Source organism: Lutjanus erythropterus, chromosome 14, assembly GCF_056507025.1.
Source record: "Lutjanus erythropterus isolate fLutEry1 chromosome 14, fLutEry1.hap2, whole genome shotgun sequence".
Classification (NCBI taxonomy): domain Eukaryota; kingdom Metazoa; phylum Chordata; class Actinopteri; order Lutjaniformes; family Lutjanidae; genus Lutjanus; species Lutjanus erythropterus.
This window is the reverse complement of record NC_139330.1, coordinates 22,601,417-22,620,872: the sequence shown is the minus strand read 5'-3', so window position 1 is coordinate 22,620,872 and position 19,456 is coordinate 22,601,417. Positions and strand designations below refer to the sequence as shown.

Below are 19,456 nucleotides of genomic sequence, written 5' to 3'. Positions count from 1 at the left end.
TTTTCTCACAAGAGTTTGCATTAACAGTAAAGCTTTAAACTGGCAGAACCCACTTATAGTTCCTGCTGCCACACTGGTGAAAGCGAATCCACTTGAGAGTCTCAAATAATTGGATGAAAAGTAGATAATATTTCTCCACATCCCAATTTATTCAGTCTCATGTGCTCCAATCCATCATAAAAACAATATGGAACAAATGTTACCAACCTTATAGCCACCCAGCTCATTGAAATGCACATCAGCTGCAGGACCTGCTCTTTGTTGCTCTCACTTCACGAGGTGAGGTAAAAAATCATTTTCAGTTCATAAGTGGATATGATGAGTTGAAAGCAGCATCAGTAATTCACTTTTTTATGATAACTGGTGAGTTTGCGTCCTTCTCACTGTCATATGTATTTTATACTACTTGAGACTTTTTTTCAAGCCGACACTGCCTGCAGTGACCCTACAGATTTGTTTGTGTTTATATATCTCTTGCATGCATTCTTTTTTAGAAACTGTAATACAAAAATAAATCATAAAATGACCGAGATCTGTCATCCAAGAGTTAAATTTGATACCGAATGTTTCAGAGCAGTGGACTTTTGTTGACAGTTATAGTGTCGTGCTTGTTATGCACGTCTGCATGTTCCTGTAGGCGGCCGGAGCTTCCTCGAATCTGGGGAGGAGGGAGCAGGTGGAAACAGCTGCTTCAACCGTTGTATATTGAATAGGAATTCAACCTATTTAATATATCATCTGTGGCTCGAACTTGATATTTGGACTGCTGCACTCATTTCTGCATACGCTGTTCCACTGTTGCATATTGCTCCTTTAAACAACACAGCACTATACAGTGAAACTGAGGGGACAGAGACTGACTCTGCCTGCTGTGCAGTAAACTGCACTTATCTGAGTCTGTTCTCCAAGATAACACGTTGTATTTAAAAGCTCTGTATAGGAAACGTGTCTAGTAATGAAATGCAGGAATGAAGAAAAACAGGATAAAATATGATCATCGAGCAATTTCATTTCCATGGTACAGTTTTCATATTGCATTTTCTCAGAGTGATTTCATTTTGATAGAGGAATGAACACTCTTCATCTCAGTTCTTCTTGTTTCCTCTTTGTCTGTTTCCCTTCCTTCTCATTGCCTGTGAATTTCAGATTTCATTGCTTTAAACTCTTTTTTTTTATAAAATGAATGCTGCCTCATGTTGCTCATTAGAGGTTAGAGTGATAGACTGGCGCCGTGTCGACCCAGCTCATCTCTAGTAGATCAGGACAGATAAGATGTCTCTTGACTAATTTAAATGGCTGGCTTATTTTTCACTGTGTTCCTGGTGATCAGAGATAACACAACCGGCACTGTTCCAGCGCTCTCCTCTAGGATGGAGGACACAAAGGGAAACATAAAAACTAAACACGTACAATAGACATGGACTGTATTTAGTTATACAGACACACAACGATCACATGGATGCTCAAATGCACACATATTCAGGCATATTTATGATGTATTTACAGTACATTTACTATAGAGGCAGATAGATGGTGACATATTCAACACACAGGGGCGGTGAGTCACACAAAGAAGTGTGGGTCAATAAAAAGCTCGGTAGGATGATTGGCCTGTCGATATGTGAGCACCTCTCGGACAGAAGGGGGAAAAAAAAAAAGCAGAACAGCTGAAAGGAGCTCAAACTATGGTTCCAGATCCAGAATGATGCAGTTTAAATGGCTCCATGAAAGAGAACTGAGTGTTCTCTATAAGATTTTTAGGAGCTACTGTAATTGAGACAGTTATGGCACTATGAATTCAGGGCTATTTGACTTCTATCCCTTTGTCGTTTTCAAGTGGTCATTGGCATTTACTCAGCCCCATTACAGATGATTATTTTACGGTATTGAACATCATGAGTATTAACTAAATAGCAGTCCTGTTACTGGCGTGACTTTTTAAACAGGATATTCCAAAATCTCATTATCTCAATATTCTCCATTGTCCCTGTAGGATACAAAGAAAGCATACACCCTAAGTCAGGGATATTCAACTTGCCCATGGGACAAATCTGGGCCCCAAGAGGGTGCCTGGTGGCCCTCCAACCATTTTCTAATTCACAATGAAAATAAATTGATTCACACCTTGTTTCTCAGGAAGGAGTCTGTCCCTGATAAATTCCACTTCTGATGACGCTTGATTTCTGCACCCAGCTGACCTGCACAAGGCTGCTGGGGTCAGGTTTGACGCTTATTTATGATGAGTGAACAGCAAACATGGAAAGGTCAACAATCAAAAAATTAACAGATTAATTTGCCTTTATTTTGACACATCGCACCATTCCTAAACCACTTAGTTTATTCTGCTGAGAGACAATTGCTGTACGCAAGTTTGCTAATATCAGGCTGCATCACAAGTCAAAACATGCTAGCTTTGGTGCAACATATCTGCCTCGTAGCACTGCAAGAAAATTTTATTTAGCATTTTATCTGATAGACAGCATTCTTACTAATGTTTATTTATTTTATCCTGTTACTTTGCAAAAGTGGCCACAGACAAACAAAGCTGAGTATCATCACCCAAAGTTGTAGAAGGAAACAACTGAGTGTTTTGATCTCACCAACAGTAGATACACTCTTGGTGACTGATTACTATGCGTATTTATAGGAAGACTATCTAAAACTTAAATCCTCAATGAGCTGACACTTCAAAGAAAGAATCAGGAGGGAAGCTAAGAAAGCCTTTTTTTGAAGATATTTGACATCAAGAAACAGAAATCAGTTTTAGTCTCATGTATTGTTTAGCATACTTTTCTATAATACATCCCTCCTTAGTGGAAGTATGCATCCCGTGTCCGTGTCATGTCCTTGAAGACCTCAAATCGCATGTTTTGGTGTGTTTGTTTGGTGCGGTTTGTCAGAGGAAGAAGATACCTGTAAAGTGTGTTAACATTTGACAGTAAAGCAATTATTCATCAACCAATGACATTTCCAGAGCTGGTAATCAAATACCACAGCGTCTGCAGTGAAGTGTGGCTCCTTCATATGCAGGTGCTGGGGCTTTTCTGTATGTATTGTGTGTGACCTTCCCAGTGGCGTGTTGGTGTGCAAAGCTCTGTGAAGTAGAAGTGTTCCTCTTTAGTGTTCTTCAGTTTACAGAGCAGAGATTGCTCAGTGTTTTTCACTGAGGACGAAGCTGCTCATGGAGAAAATAGTCCCCTGTGAAGCAGGCGACACAGACTGACATTTTGCCCCTACACACACACACACACACACACACACAGGCTGGACACAGTTGCACAGATACACGGATGAGCAAGTACACTAGCTGCTACTGTAATTAGTTTGTGAAGTAGTTGCCTATAGAATTGTACTCATTACTCACATATGGCACAAATGTTCTGTCTTATTGACAAGCAATCTTATTTCACATTTTTTCACAGCAAAGTGTGGTGCTGCAAAAGAATGTAAATACATACTGCATACCCTTATATTTACAACAAACAGTTCCTTGAATAACTGATCTCCATATCGTTGACATGCATGCAGTGCATAGATAAAGAAGGCATATTTCATGAGTGACATCCTGCATGAGGAAAAACAGTTTATATACACCCACACAAGCTGGCACTTTCTAAACATGATTCACTATCGCTTTTCACTGAAGCTATACATAGAATTTCAGTGAAATTTTTAAGACTGAAAGAGTATTTGGAGGGTCACGTCTCTGCAGATGGTTTGTGGAAGAACAAAAGATTTAACTACTAATGAAATGTCCTTCTGGAGTTTTTATTTCACTGCCTCACATGATTCTGTTTCATTCAAGGTTGAAAGGCTTTGTTGTTGCCTTGTGTATCTGTAGTAATTGTTGTTTTCTTCTGATTGTATAATCATTTGCCTTTGCAAATGGTGTCAGTGACAGAGATTTATGTTTGTTCATTTTGTTTTTCCTCATCAATCTGGACTGGTAGCCAAATGGAACATCACAAGAATACAAAATTGTGGTTTTTTAAAAAAAAACTAAGGACAATATTCTCAGTTGTTTTGGCTCTGGTATTTCCAGACTCAAGCCCTACTGCCCATCTCCAATCAAGAAAAAGAGCAAAGGAGTCTCAATATTTCATGAAGCTAGAGTTCAAAGTTAAGTGCAGGACTTGTGATGAAATCTTGAAGCTTAAAATATCTCCACTCCTGTTCACTGTTTTGATCTCTGCAACCTTTTTTTGGACTTAATATTGAATGAAATGTCCAGAGCCATCTTCTCAAGGGCCAACAGTCTTTCAGCATTTTGTATGAACCTTCCCTCACTGATGAAAGCGAGCCATATAGTAATTGTGCCAGAATGAGATGTGTGCAGTTTCTCCTAGTCAGAAATGACCTAGTTTGAACTCAAGCTCAGTGCTTCACAGAGGTAACGTATAGAAATAGTTTAACAAAGATTTAACAAAATCATGTAATAAATGGTTGTATATGCACTTTCATTTAGTGAACTGAATTTAAAGGGACACCGTTGTTCACTGCAAAATCAAAAATACATATTTATTTTTTTATTTATTTATCCATCTACATTGTTATGGTGTGAGATGCTGGGGGCAATGATAAAAAGAAAATACTTCCTACATGAAACTGATCACAACAAGGTCTGAGGATTATCTTGCTTTTGACTTTTCCAAATGTATTTTTTTCAAAACAATCTAGATGGATAAAAAGTACAACAGGTTTGAGGAAAAACAGGTACTTTTGATTTGGGTTTACATGTCCCTGTAATATAAATGCTAACAAAATAAGCATAGCAAAGCATAATTTCCATATAAATATAATTAAAAAGACATATACTCCATCTACTTCCATAATCTATGACTATGCAAACTTTAAAGCTGGTCTCAAACTCAAAGTTTGAGACCAGCTTTCCTGTTGGGCACAAGAGGTCTTTCATTGTACTCTAAAGCCCTCTCTTATTGCATGTGCACTGGCAGCTTCAAGTTCCAACATCATGCTTGTAGAAGTTGCATATTGGAGTAAAACTGGCTTCCAAACAAGTTGTGAGGTCACAAATCATGCTCATAGGCCCTCCCCTTTAAATCTAATTTTCAAAGAGCATGGAGAAATTTTCCACTTTCAGCAGATGAATGTGAAAACAGCCTTCTGGTGTCAAACTGTAGGAAGAAGAAGAAAAATATATATATGAGTGAACGGGGACTTATAATAATTTTTTAAATTAAACAAATGAAATGTGCGTACCTTTTAGAAGCTTACTGCTAATGTCATTGTTGTGGCGTACAATGTGTTTCTGTGGGAAAGCTATCTGGATGAAGCTTCTGCCAATGGGGCATGTGTGCTGCACGCTGAGATGTGCTGGGGACAGAGAGGCACGTTGTTTGGCCTTGGGCCACCATTCTTGTCCTGTCAGCTCAAATCTCATAGACTACTCCAAATGATGTGTCGGATCCTCGAGAATCCTTGTCCAGCTAGCAGCACTGATTAAGAATTGAACAAACATTGCCTTCACAACTCGAGACATAGCTCAAAACGTTGACAGTGTGGAATGAGAGTTTTAAAGATGAGAGAGCAAAGTCCAACTGATGTGTGTTTGAATTTTTATCTGTGGGTTTGGTTATTATTCTGCAATTTTTACATGATGAGCGTGAAGTCCACTTAAAGTCATCATCATCACCTCCATCACTATGATTACTGGTAAAGTGTACAGTGGATTGCTTACAAAGTGGGACAATGGATTGCTTGATTAGTCCTAATAGCATGTTAATAGGAGACACTTGTTGTCTTGGTAACCAGCTCAAACAGACATTAGCCGTTTAGTGTTGAATGTCACTACAAACTAAGTCACAGAATGGCAGACAGGATGGTGTCTTTACTTGAAGCTCACTCAATTTGTTATTTGCTACACAGTATTTATACTTTAGTTACATTGGTAATGAATTTATTGATGAGATTTTTGGCACCTCTGTCAGAGACCTGCCATTTTTTCCATTTTTATCTCTTTTCCTTATATATCTGATTTTTTTTCTCCCCCATTAGCTGGCGTCTTGGGACTCCACTCGTGGTTTGAATGGTAGCCTGAAGGAAAACCGGATAGAGAGCGGTATGCAGGGGGTGACGCTCAAGATTGTAACATTACTGGTAAGTTGTGGGAGTACACTGAATGTATTAACACTTGGCCTGAGTAGGCAAATATCAGAGTAAAAAAATAAACACCACAGTATAGAGGCAAACACATCAACACATTAATTAGGTTGTTCTTTACACCCAGAGATTAAGCAACACTCAAACAAACACAGAAGTGTCAATTCTCATTTTAAAGAAAAACAAAAACGAATTAATTGTGATTAGTGTTATTTTGCCTTGCTTTAATGGCATTCAACGTTTCCTGCGGATGTTTTCCAGTGAACCAATGTGTTTGAATGTAAATGCATACAGCAGGAAGCAAACAGCCGACAATGGAAAGGCTTCTTACAAAACGAACATCACAATTTTTGTAACCCCACTTTTATAACCATATGCAGAGCCCTAGACTGGACTCTGGGTAATGCCTCTCTCCAATCACACACACACATATTAGCCCACCGAAAATTTTTAATTAATAGGTGATATTGGAGGTAATTATAATTTTTCATTATTATTCTTATTTTCATTGAACAACATGTTGGTGTGTTTTTTTCAGGAATCTGTACCAAATAATGTTTTTTTTTTATGTCTGTACAATCTGATTTGTAGGACAGGACATCTCTGTCTCATGACATTCATTAATTTAAATGATCTGAAACACACTTTGCCTTGAAATAATATGGCACTTCATGCAGTTTGACAATTGCAAAAACCCATATTGCAATTTCAATAAAATTTCAATTAATTGTGCAGCCCTAATAGAGGCGACACAAGATCAATACTAGAGCTCTTCTAATAGGGGTGTTGGTGGCACAGTAAAAAGGAAGACAGACAACTTGTAGAGGGCTAGTGGTTGGATGACAACTAATGGCCCCTCACCAGTGCCACAGGGATTACATTCTGTCATCAATGCTAGTATTGTATTTAGGTGGACAATTTGTCAGTTTAACGCGGAAGTGAGATGGAAAAGCCACCATGGAAAAATGCTGTGCGGGTGAGGAGAAAAAGAGGTTTTCAGGAGAAATGTATCAACTCTGACTTTGTCCCTATGATTGTCCCTCAATCATATGCTGCCTCCTCCCAAATGTTGTGCACTGAGGCATGTCCAGGTGTGCTGTGGGATTTTTTGGCAACCATACATTATTATTGCAATAACACAATACAATGAGGTCTATTGCCAAACACTAAGGCAAATTCTGCACCCCAAAAAGCATTTCTTTAAAAAAAACCTCCATCAAAATGAACCCGTTTTCACTGTCTTGTGCAGTTGCCAGATGGAGGGTGACACATCAAAGACCCTGATTGATTGATGCTTTATTTCTTCCACCCACACTCTGCTTTGGGTTGACTAGTACTCACCGCCTTGGCTGGTTATGAGAGGCTATGTGTCACAGATGAGTACAGGTGTGCCTTGAGATTTTGGTTTGCCCTTTGGTGTGCCTTGGTAAGAAAACGACTGATAAAGACGAACAGAAGGCTGGTAAAAAATCAACCTTACACTGCAGCAGCTGATCTTCAACGAACTTCACCGACTCTAGCAGCTAAAGACTCCTCCTCCTCCTCCCCCTCAGTCACTTCTCCTCCCCCTCTCCGTTTTTTTTTCCCCTCTTTTTCACACATGATTTACCTGCACCATATTTATTCACATAAGTTCTGCTCAGCTCTCCCCTGGCAGTGTCACTTAATCAAGTCATTTGCCTCTGCCCACTTTAACATCCCCCCTTCTCTTCTCTGTCCCCCTCTCTTCACTCCTCCTTCACCCATTTAAATCTGCCCTGACACTTTCAACTCATAAAGAAGAACCATGGTGGAGCGCAGTGATTTAAAATGGCAATTTCTACATTGATGAACCATAGCAGTTGCCATGGCACCATGTGTTACAGGTCAACAGTTGCTGAGGAAACTATTTTATTAAGATGAAGTTTAACTTGGATCACCTTAGAAGCTCTTCATAAAGGTGTCACCCCAAAGTTCTTAAGATGACTGAATGTGTCCTCGCTTCGGGCGCCAATCTGGCCCCGAGGAGATTATGGTGCATCTTGATAGATGACATGCCTGTGATTAAGTACACATACTCGACTTTTTCCCCAGTTTGAGGAGAGTTCGAGGATAAATCGTGGGCTCGGAGACAAAATCCACACACTTTCACATTTCTCAGCATTATCACTGTCAGTAGCGACTTCCTCTTCCAAAAACTCAGTTGTACCATATTCTCTCAAACAGGAAGAGCCTTTTGTGATGGTGGCAGAGAATATTCTGGGCCAACCCAAGAGATACAAAGGTTTCTCGATTGATGTCCTGGACGCCCTGGCCAAGATCCTGGGCTTCAAATATGACATATACCAAGTTGGAGATGGGAAGTACGGTTCAGCGCTCCCTAATGGATCCTGGAATGGCATGATTGGAGAACTCATTGGCAAGGTCTGTGTTTTTTTTTTTCTTTTTTATCTCAGTCAATCAATGTCCAGATTTCACTCCAAATCATTTTTTTCTGGGAGCCAGGCCACATTGTCTTGTTTTGAAATGGGAGCCCAATTATAAGGCTCAGCAAAGTGGAAAAGATTAGAAAAACATTGTATGGGCCAACAGCCTCTATCTGCAAACCAGTTTTCTCCAGTGGATGATATCACAGATTGATTGAACTGGGTCTGATTTTGACTTTTTGAAGGGAAGCTGATAAAGTTTGCGAACTTCACAAATGCCATGATGATGGCCCATGTTTCTGTTGACGTTTTATTACTGTAAGGCACAGGCACTCGCACCCTGCAATCTCTATACTGTTGTTTATCAGAGGGAGCTGTGCTGTGGAACAATGACAGAGTGAACAGTGTTGTGTTAAACACAAGAATCCCAATGTGATTACTGCCTCTAGTTCCAGCATGTGTTCACTGAAAGCATCTGATGTTTTCTGTTAGAAAGAAATAGACTTTACGCTCGATCAAACACGAGTTATGCTTCCACAGACAAACCATATTTCATTTCTTGATAATTGATCGCAACATTTTTCCACATAAAATAGCAAGATGATGCAGAATGGAAAGACATGACTCCAAAATAAGCGAAGTTCAAACCTCAACGAAGGCCTAATCCCTGATTATCATCATCAAAGTCAACAATGTCCTGGGTAGATGACAGAAGAGTTATATAAGGTGAGGCAAAGTTTGGTCTAATAATGATGATAGATCATTGTGTCAGAAAATGAAAAGGATTTCCTCCTCCTGAGAGCAAGAAGGTGCACAGAGAAATTATCTAAGTAGGGAGTCAAGAAATTTGTGAATTCTAAAATTGAAAATGTTGACTGATGGTGGTTCCTGAGGAAAAGTATTAGTATTACCAAAAGCAATAGATTTCTTAATTTTCTTATTATTTCATTTGCAGATTTTTCAGAGAAACAGAAGACTGTGGGGTTTCATGAGAAAAAAGACATAATACACAACATTAGAAAGTTCCTTTTAGACGTGTGAATGAAGTGTGAGGGAAGCTTAATTGAGAAATGAAAAGTTGACATAATGGGGCTACGAGAACAAAAGTCGCTGGATTACCAAAATGAAGTTTCTGTCTCTGGCGAGTTTTTGAAGTCGGACACAATTTTTCATAATTTGTTGGAAGCAAACCAATCAACCCCACCTCCTAAATGCTTAGAAAACATCAACCACTTTATCGAGGTCAAAGATGCTGGATTCACTTTTAACATGTAATAACATACAAGAGTCTTAAAAAGTCATTTTAAAATGTTATAGAGTTACTAAAATGGGAACATGTGACTCTATATTGACAGCGAGCTGATTTGGCCATATCAGCCATCACCATCACCCCGGAGCGCGAGAGCGTGGTGGATTTCAGCAAGCGCTACCTGGACTATTCAGTGGGAATCCTGATGCGCAAGTCAGAGGAAAAGATCAACATTTTCTCTTTGCTGGCACCATTCGACCTGGCAGTGTGGGCATGCATTGCCGCAGCCATCCCTGTGGTGGGCATCATGATCTTCCTGCTCAGGCGCATCCAGGCAGTGCGCTGCCAGAACAGTGCAGGAGGCCATCCGCCACCTTCTGTCTCCACTTCGCTTCAGAGCGCCATCTGGATTGTCTATGGAGCTTTTGTGCAACAAGGTGGGTGATGTGGTCTCAGTCTGGCCTTGTCAACATACAAGGACAGCAGTTACAAATCATGTGTTTGTCATATATTTGAGGGCCAAAGCCAGGCAGTTTTCCATTCCACCACATCATCCACTGACCTCCTACTAAACCACATTTCTCTGTTTGAGTGTATGGTCACTGATAAAGTCAGTGTCGAATGAAGTGGTCTTCATTAGTTGATCACTGGACACCACACAGTTCTTAAATGCAAAACTGCAGTAAGAAAGAAGGAAAAAAAAGACTGAAAACTGCTTCAAGGGATAAAGAACAGAAGCTTAAAATAAAAAGTCCAATCAATGAAAATGCACATGTGGATGTCAGTATACAAGCAAATGCTGATTCAGTAGTGAGTCAGTTTGATGCAGAACACCCACCCTAGCATTTTCTAAAGGTGCCCTTGTCATTGAGAACATCCCATCTTTAGGCCTGGTTGAGATCCAGGTATGTCCGGTTTGGATAAATGGCTACTTCAGCAACCGATGTTTAAGTCTGAACTGCATCTATCAAAGTCTGGCACGCTGCCTTTGAGCCTTTTTTAACCCAACACCCACTATTTTTCAAGAGAAGCTGAATTCCATGTCTTTTCTCTGCCTCTCTTTTTTTTTTTTCTCCCCCTCGCTGGCTCGCCTTCCAACGTTGCCATTTTTTGTTTCAGTCAAGTGGATTGCATTTTTTCTCGGGATGACGTAGGTCACTTTGATATGGATCTGACTGATGATGCATAGTGTGCCATTGTCAGGGAGCATAAACTTGGCAACCGTATCCCTCCAATGATTTCATAATGATATACCAACACTTGGCTGAGTTTTGTTGCATGTTCAGTGCAGATTAAACTATCCACCCACAGAAAAGCTGTCTTCTTACAGCCTTTTTCAAACAGGAACTGCCCTTCTTTTGTTCCATAATGAGGTCAGGGACAGGTAGGAAATAATTTGGTACTGTCGAGGAGAACTGATGAAAATAACACCTTTTGCTTACGATGAGAGAGTTTAATCAATTTGTTTCAAATGTGAAAGAGACTGCACCACAGCAGAGGCTAAGATCCAGTAAAGTTTCAAGATGCACATTTCACATTCAATGACCTTAACAAATCAGTCAAAGCCATATGTAATAAAAATGACTGATGCTGGAGTGCTATGCATCTGACAAGGCCCCCAGTTTTTTTTCCCAAGCTGTCCTAAGGGTGCAGCTGTGTTGATTGTGACACTTTCAGACAAATATGTTTTCATTACATTTCACACTCCTGAATCTTTCAGATGACATTTCTATGGCTTTACTCCTCAAAATTAGAATGCATGCTGACATTTTTCTCATGCACCTCGTAAGCTGTTGGATATTTGGGGAGAAGGAGTCGGTATGACAGGAAAAGCGAAGATAGAAAAGCTAATGTGATGAACTAGTCTTTTGCCCTCAAAGAAAACAAGAAAGGGCAAAAGATTAAAGACATGAAGGAAAGACTGGATAAAGAATGAATATTAATGAGTACTCTGGAAAAAAAAAACATTGGATTGGGATGTGTAATAGAATATAAAAGCTGCAAGTAACATTTCTGGGTAGATGGTTTTGAATAAGCTACTCTTGGGAAAAGAAGAGATGAGAACTTAGAAGTAATTATACAAAATCATCATATGCATATAGTCGACTGCTCCAGTGTCACAGGCAAATATCAGTATTATCTCAAGACTGAGAAATATTACCACTTACAGCAGCTTTAACACAGAATGTGTTACGAGTTTCAGTAGAAGAAGATTGCCCAATAATCACTTATAATCACTGTAAACGTGGTCTTTATTAGACAGTATGAGACCCTTTAAAAGATCCTTGTTAGACTTTATTACAGGGTAATTAAAACACATTACAACAAAACTGTGCTGTAAACTAAAGTGCATTATTTCCCACTGTTAGACACTTGTCGTATTTGACTTTATTTAAAGGCAGTTAGGGACATATTTCTACAGAACTGATATAAATTAAAGTGAAGTCACATATCTGCTACTTCTGCCCATTTAAAAACAGTATGTCAACCAGATGGACTGGATCTAACAGTGGGGAAAAAAATACACTTTAGTTTACTGTGCAGTTCTGTTGTAATGTGTCCCTAATGACCCTCTCTAATAAGGGTCTAAATATAATAAAAAGACCATATTGTTTATAGTTTTTGTCTAATATAATAATACGATTAAGTACAGCTTGGTATGTCTTATTAGTGTAAAATAAACATTTCAAGAATATCAATTTCAATTTCCTTGATTGTATTTACAAACCTAGAGAAAAGAAAATGGATGATGGAAACATGTTGTCAGTTAATGGGATGAATCATATTGTTATAAATGTGCATAAAGAAACTGGCAACCCTTTGTGATGGTGAATTATGACTATATTGTACCAGAACAGATCAATTTACTTACCAGACACAGACAAAAGATGTTGGCGTCTGTTTTCTCATTGAGTTGACTAATCTCTTAAAAGCTTGTTTGAAATTCAGGAAATAATTAAAGTCACTCCAAACATAAGGTATTAAGATAAAAAGGCTTTATTTTCTTGGCTCTCTTATGAAAACTAATTGAAACATCACATCATTATCATCAGTCACAAGACCCTGATGATAATAAAGCGCGCCTACACATGTTGGCGACATTACATCTTACTCACTTATACATCAGATGAATGTTATACAAGAAATGTGTTACTTAAATGGGATTGCAGTGCAGCGTACACTAGTTTAAGGATAAAAGATACAGTAGCTGCATTACATATTGTGTAGTAATAATTAATGGGACGCTGTACTGTACAATGATGATGTGTGTCTCTGTGTGCAGTATTCATTTGTTTGTACTTGCACCTCCACAGGCAGTGACTCCATCCTGGGGTCAGTGGCTCTGCGTATCGTCATGGGAAGTTGGTGGCTCTTCACTCTCATTGTGTGTTCGTCCTACACAGCAAACCTGGCTGCCTACTTAACGGTATCACGCATGGACAATGCTGTCCGGTAAGACACAATATGTTCATTTCACATTTTCTACTACATTTTAACTCGGTCAGATGCACTTGAGTCTCCTCTCCTGCAGCCTCAACACAACAGGGGATTTACTGTACACACCTACAGTCATAATTGAGGTGCTGTTATTTTGTGGTATTTTACTTTAAATGTCAAAAGCGCAGAAATTGCACTTGCAGTGTGTAATTTCTTTCTTTATGTTATGATTCTTGCTGTGCTAATAGTACATCCTGTAAACAGAATACACTGTTGAATATTAAGGAAGTCCAGATGAAGGTTTTTTGGCACCCTTGAAATTAGGCATTATTCAATCCCAAGTCTTACCTGATGATTATATTTACCTAAATCTTGACTAAATATATATCCGACACATTGAAATGTAGCCTCCTAAATGTGACACACCTTCTTTTTCACAAGCTTGTGAATACTGACGTCCTTGTTCAAAACTGTTAAGTTAATAAGCTCAACATTCGATGTGCTGTGAAGAAAAGTTTTACAGGAAGGACACAAAAGAAGAATCCTAAAACTGAGATGAAGTGATCGCTACAGAAAACATGTTACTTTGTTGGGATTGTTGTAACTAGGGATGAACAATTAATTAAAATATTAAAACAACTGCAATATGACCAAATGGAATATCCAAATCGCAGGATCCATAATTATCGATGAAGGTAAAATGTGTCAGAACATACAACTGTGGTGCTACAGAGATCCAAAGCCTACAGATCATATTCTCCACACATAAGGGAACATGATTGTTTGGTACTGACCCCAGCAAAAATGGCATCATCATTTTAATATCTTTTTAGTGAAAATGAAATGTAAAAATTACCATTCAACTAAAATCATAACTCACATACCACAATATCTGATGCAATATGATTTTTTTTTGCATTATTTCAGTCCTAGTTGGAACTGCGGAATTTAAATTAATGTTTTGTACTGTTAGCTTTGAGAAAGAGAGAGGAGAAATAAAAAAAAATGTAACTGTCACACCAGGGTGACAGAACAGAGTCAATACTTCAACCAAATCATTTCTCACATTAACACACTTTAATTTTCACTGTCATATGCAGTGAAATGCTCACGGTGCAGAGCCCAGCTGTTGTTACTGAGAGAAGTGCTGCAGCATTAATAGTCTGAGGTGGACGACATACAGTAGAGCTCAGTAAAGCAAGGGTTTAATTTTGATCTGGCTTTCTTTTAACTGATACCAGAGATATTGTGTGTTTTATTACTGCATGTGTTGTGTTCATTGATTCAGGTTCAAGGTTTCGTTCTTGTGATCAAAAACTGCTCTAAGGATCAATTCTACAGCTGTTCTGTAAATAGTTTTCTAATAAATATAAGTCTGATGAACCCATGTGTTTTAAATTGACACATTCTGGTTGGCCACTTTCAATTTACCCACCCAAACCCTGTCCAAGCCACGCCCATTCCACATACAGATGCATATACAGATAATTTAGTTGACCGAACAGAAACAGATAGTGGTGCACTCGCTCATCCCTGGCCGACACTTCAGTTTGAGACCGGGGTGTGTTGTGCTAGTAGCAGCTAATGTAGCCTCCAGCTGCTGGGCTCAAGCAGAGATTAGGAGTGGGCTTGTAGTCTTCAGCCCCGACTGACGCCGACTCAAGTGATAACACTTGAGCCAATTCATCAGATTTCTCATAGCTCCCTCTGAGCCACAAAAGACTTTTTTCACATATGCAGTAGCACTCCTCAAGACCTGTAAACAGACTCTGATGTGTAATATCAGTGGAGTTCCCCCTTAAAGCCTCTGCATACTTTCATATCATTTTGTGCATCGGTCTTGAATGAATGTGTGCATATCTCTTGAGGTATATCTACTATAGCAAGGGGTTGGTTTGGTGTAAACAAATGTTTTTATGCTGTAAACAGTGTGTGATATTTATGTGAGGCAGCATACAGTATATTTTACAATATTTCAGCCACATCTGTGAGCATTTCTCATCAGTTGCAATTGGTACAGAGTGTTTGGTCTGTCAGCTTGTCTGTAATTTTTGACCTGCTGACTAACAACTAGCCTGTCCTCAGTCCAAATGCTATTTGTCAGTGAATCCAATTTGGTTTGCTGTCTCTCCCCAAAGAATGGGCAGAGAGGTATTTGATTGCATTGGGTCCGTCTTCTGTTCAACAAATAGCCACATGTGGACATGTGAGGAGAGGGAGTGAATGCTAAGCAGCACACACACACCTGTGAAGAGGCTCTCATAGGTGTGTGTGTGGGGGGGGCAATTACAGTGACATTAATCTTTCTTATGTTGCATTTGATACTGTTTGGGAATAGTAAATGACTGCAGTGTTGAGTTAGATGGTTGACCAAAATTTTAAACTGGAACCATCACGTGCTGTTCATGTCCTTATGTGATGTAACTACTTCATAAAAACATGAACAGTGCATACCAAAAATAAAAGCATTCACATTTACTACTTTGTTAGAGGAGAATGTGAGAACTGTGCAGGACTACAGCACCCTATGATGCAAAATTAATTTAATTTAAAAGCCCATGTACAGCTTTCTTTCTTGAGAGAAGAGCAAACCATTGAAATCCCAAAATATGTTTATTGGTTTCTTCAACAAGTAACTCAAGCTACGGCAGAAATGAACTTTCCTTTTTACTCCTTTTTTTCCTTTTTAAATTACCCAGCATCAGGTCTTACTTAGCAGCAGTGCATTCAAATTTACTCTGCTGCTACACTTACCAACCGCATAATTTGTGTGAATAAATACTCTGTGCAAAACTATGTTCACAGCACGATTTACATTAAGCAGTCTTTTACTATGACTTGCGAGTAGTTAAATCTGTACCATCACATCTAAATTAAGACAGAAACCAATAAAAAGTGGCATGGACATATTGAGGACAGGTTGTTTAATATTTTTAATATGATTTGACCAAAACTAAATCTTTGGTCCAGAGGTCTGACCATAAAGCTGTGGGGAAGCGATTGCTTCTTTTTACTACAGACAAAGAAGAAATAACACCTCAGATAAAACCATAAACGATGGGAGTGATCTGACTGCATGACTACCACTGGCCACTCTTTAAAAATGTGCCTGGGGTTCTCTATCTGCCTATTTGATGTTATAACAAGATCCTTAAAGAGATGATGGGTCCAAAAATGACCAATAATCAAAGTGGGAATCTGTCTGGCACAACAATGTTTTAATATCTAATCAACATTTATCAAAAACAAACTGAAAACACAGGTGTAAATTACCACATAAAGATTAAAGATATTTGTGCTTGGTGTGCATGCTTTATGTGAGGTTTTGCATTATTTTTACAGACACACCTAAAGGCCATGTAAAGTTAAATTTAGCTTTTTTTTTTCTATCAGAGCAGGAATTCACCTCCATGTGTCATATTAGAACCACTGGAGGACAGATAGATAGACATTTACACAGGAATTATGGTCTTTGGTGAGGGGCCATTGCTGCCTTTTTCACTGACCTGGGGAACAGTCACTAATTTAACTGTAGCACTGATGCAAGTCTGTCTTTGGGTGGAATCATTTTAAATACGAGGACTCATTGCTCTGTAATTATCTCTCTCTTTATCAGCCGCTCGGCTTTCCTTGTCTGCAGTCTTTAGTCATGCACATTCCTAGTTGTATAATGCAGATTAGAAAACTGGTTTCTTGAATATATGGCGAAGATATCTACATTTTCCCTAAAAACCTAACCCGAATCAAAAAAATCAGGTTTCTTGTTTACAGGACGTTTAAGAAATTAAGTTAGTAAGAAAAAAACAACTATAAGGCAGTTACTTAATTGCACCTAAACGAACAGACTGTAGGTAGGCTTGGAAAAGGAAAACCCAACAGAAAGAAAAGTAAACCTTTCTCCCCAAAAGTCAATGCTGCTTTGGAGTCATTGCAGTCTAAGCAGACAGGCAAGTTAAAGCCTGCCTCCCACTGAGTGTGTGCTTTGTGTGCCCTTACATGTTTCTAATTGTGTGTGTGCGCATGATACATTAATTTGGCGTAAATAGTAACATTTGCATATGAGAACATTTCTTTAAAAACTGTGGCTTTTTCCCTTTTTTGTTTGTCCTCTCTGTAAACAAGACTTTACAAAAACTCCCACGCCTTGGGGACACAGAGGTGAAACAGAGTTCTTTTTCTCCCACCACACTGAGATGTAAAACTATTTTTATGTTCCTCTCTTAGGGGAATGTGAGAGGAAGCAAAAGAGACAGAAAGTCAGATTAGTTTCATAAATTTTTTTGTGTCCTCCAGGATATAACAAAGATTAAAACTAATTAGTTAAACCCTTTGAACTCTTTTGTTTTTGTTTCTAATGTTTTAGTTGTTGCTGCTATGGTCAATTTTACATTTATGAAGTTAAATATTACCATGGCCAACTGTGCAGCTAGCCATTTAGCACCTTCGATTCAAACAAGAACACCTTACAGGAAATTAGTAGGGCTGCAGTTGAAGATTCAAATCATCAGTCTGAGACCAGTCAGTTGACTGAGATTCTTCCAGGCGAGTACTTGTTTTTTTTTTTTTCTTTGTCAGACAGGGTGCATGACAAAAACAAGATAACAGGGAGAACAATTTAATGAGGAATTATAAATGAGGGGAATCATATTTTTCTATGGTAGGATCGAGGTAAAGGGCTAGGGAACACATTTTGTCAATAACATGAGTGTGTGTGTGTGTGTGTGTGTGTGTGTGTGTGTGTGTGTGTGTGTGTGTGTGTGTGTGTGTGTGTGTGTGTGTGTGTGTGTGTGTGTGTGTTGTCTTGGTTTATCCATTATTGCTGATGAACAGAGGGCTGGGTTGGACCTCTGTGTATTGATTGTGAATCGAAGACTGTATTTTGCATTGCTTCAAGAAAGAAAAGGCAAAAAAGGAAAAGTGCTTCAAAATGTGTGACAGATGTCCTCAGTAGATCTACTTCAGTCATTGCTTGATATTATCTCTCGCTAATGGTTTAATTTCACTGGATCTTCATTTTTTGTTGTTGTTGTTGTTGTTTTGTTTTTTTAATGTGCTGCCATCTGTCTATTGTTTTTAGTATTATGTGATACAATACAGGATTATTAATTCCATTTACTCCAGATGGTGGATTTAAATATTTGTGGTGTTGATTTCTCTCAAAACTATAGTTCCACATGTGTAGGTGCTCATGTAGTTACATATACATAAGCTGTTGGATAAAGTTAAAGCAGAATGTTTTACTTGTTGCAGTAAAGCTTGAGGTTTAATCTGACAGAATAAGCAGGAAACCATCCTGCATCTGCTTTTCCCCCCTCCACAACCACTGCTACACAATATACGCTTCTAATTAAATGCTTGAATTAGTCCAACATCATCATCTCAAGATAAGCAATTCTCTCACTTTTTGGAGAAGACCAATCTTAGTTATACAAACATTCTGTTGCTACTCTAATATGTTGATTTTCTAAAGAAAGGCAGCGAATACACAGAGCGGCATGTCGAACATTTCAACCCAATACCAGTCAAGGAAGTAGGTAATCTTCTGCGTAGATTGCCATTCAAATTACTTTGGAAGCAAACTCTAATTATGAGGACACCGGCATTCAGAAAATATGATGCTGTACAAAATTGGCAATAATCTGCACATATAAAATACAGCTGCTGCAAGGAGCCTCATTTCTTTTTAGCCACATAGCATCTGCATAATAAGCATTTCAATCAGGAGAGAGTTCTCAGATATAAAGTATTGTTCATAAAAAATAGATTAGAGTTGGCTGCAGACTCTATTAGGTGCTAATGCCCAGTCATGGGGTTGAACCCCCATAATCGGTCATCAACTTAACCTCCCAACTTGGTCATCATTAATCTGGAGCTGTTTAGAGTCATGATGCTGGGAGAAGCGTGCGCATCGACATCAGACGCAGCAGGCCGCACGCTACAGGTGCAGCTCATTTGGTTGATAAAGAACAGGCTGATTAGCGATTTGCTCCAATGTGCGTACGAGAGAGAGAGAGGCGGTAGTTAGAGGCTGATGGAAGAGGGAGTTAAAACTTGAATTTTAAATAGAGAGAAAATTCTGTATGTGAAAAGATATAAGACAGGAGGCGTAGGTGGAGTGAAAAAATGAAAGAGGAGGGGAGTGCTGTTTTTGAAACTGACTGTGGGGGGTGGCACCAAAGTCAGAAATGTTCAAATCCCACATGTAGTGTGCAGTAGTGTCAAGAATTCACTAGTTTAGAGACAG

General features: G+C 38.9%; 1 protein-coding gene across 2 annotated transcripts in view; it reads left to right on the top strand.

Moving 5' to 3' along the window:
* The window catches only part of grid1a (glutamate receptor, ionotropic, delta 1a), a 283,228-nt gene that overhangs the window by 253,396 nt on the left and 10,376 nt on the right, over positions 1–19,456 (top strand). For both annotated transcript variants that reach the window (XM_084736150.1, XM_084736151.1), the window contains exons 9-12: positions 6,016–6,117; positions 8,326–8,523; positions 9,881–10,211; positions 13,089–13,227. In XM_084736150.1, coding sequence (XP_084592276.1) covers positions 6,016–6,117; positions 8,326–8,523; positions 9,881–10,211; positions 13,089–13,227 — 770 coding nt within the window. The remainder of the gene's footprint in view (positions 1–6,015; positions 6,118–8,325; positions 8,524–9,880; positions 10,212–13,088; positions 13,228–19,456) is intronic.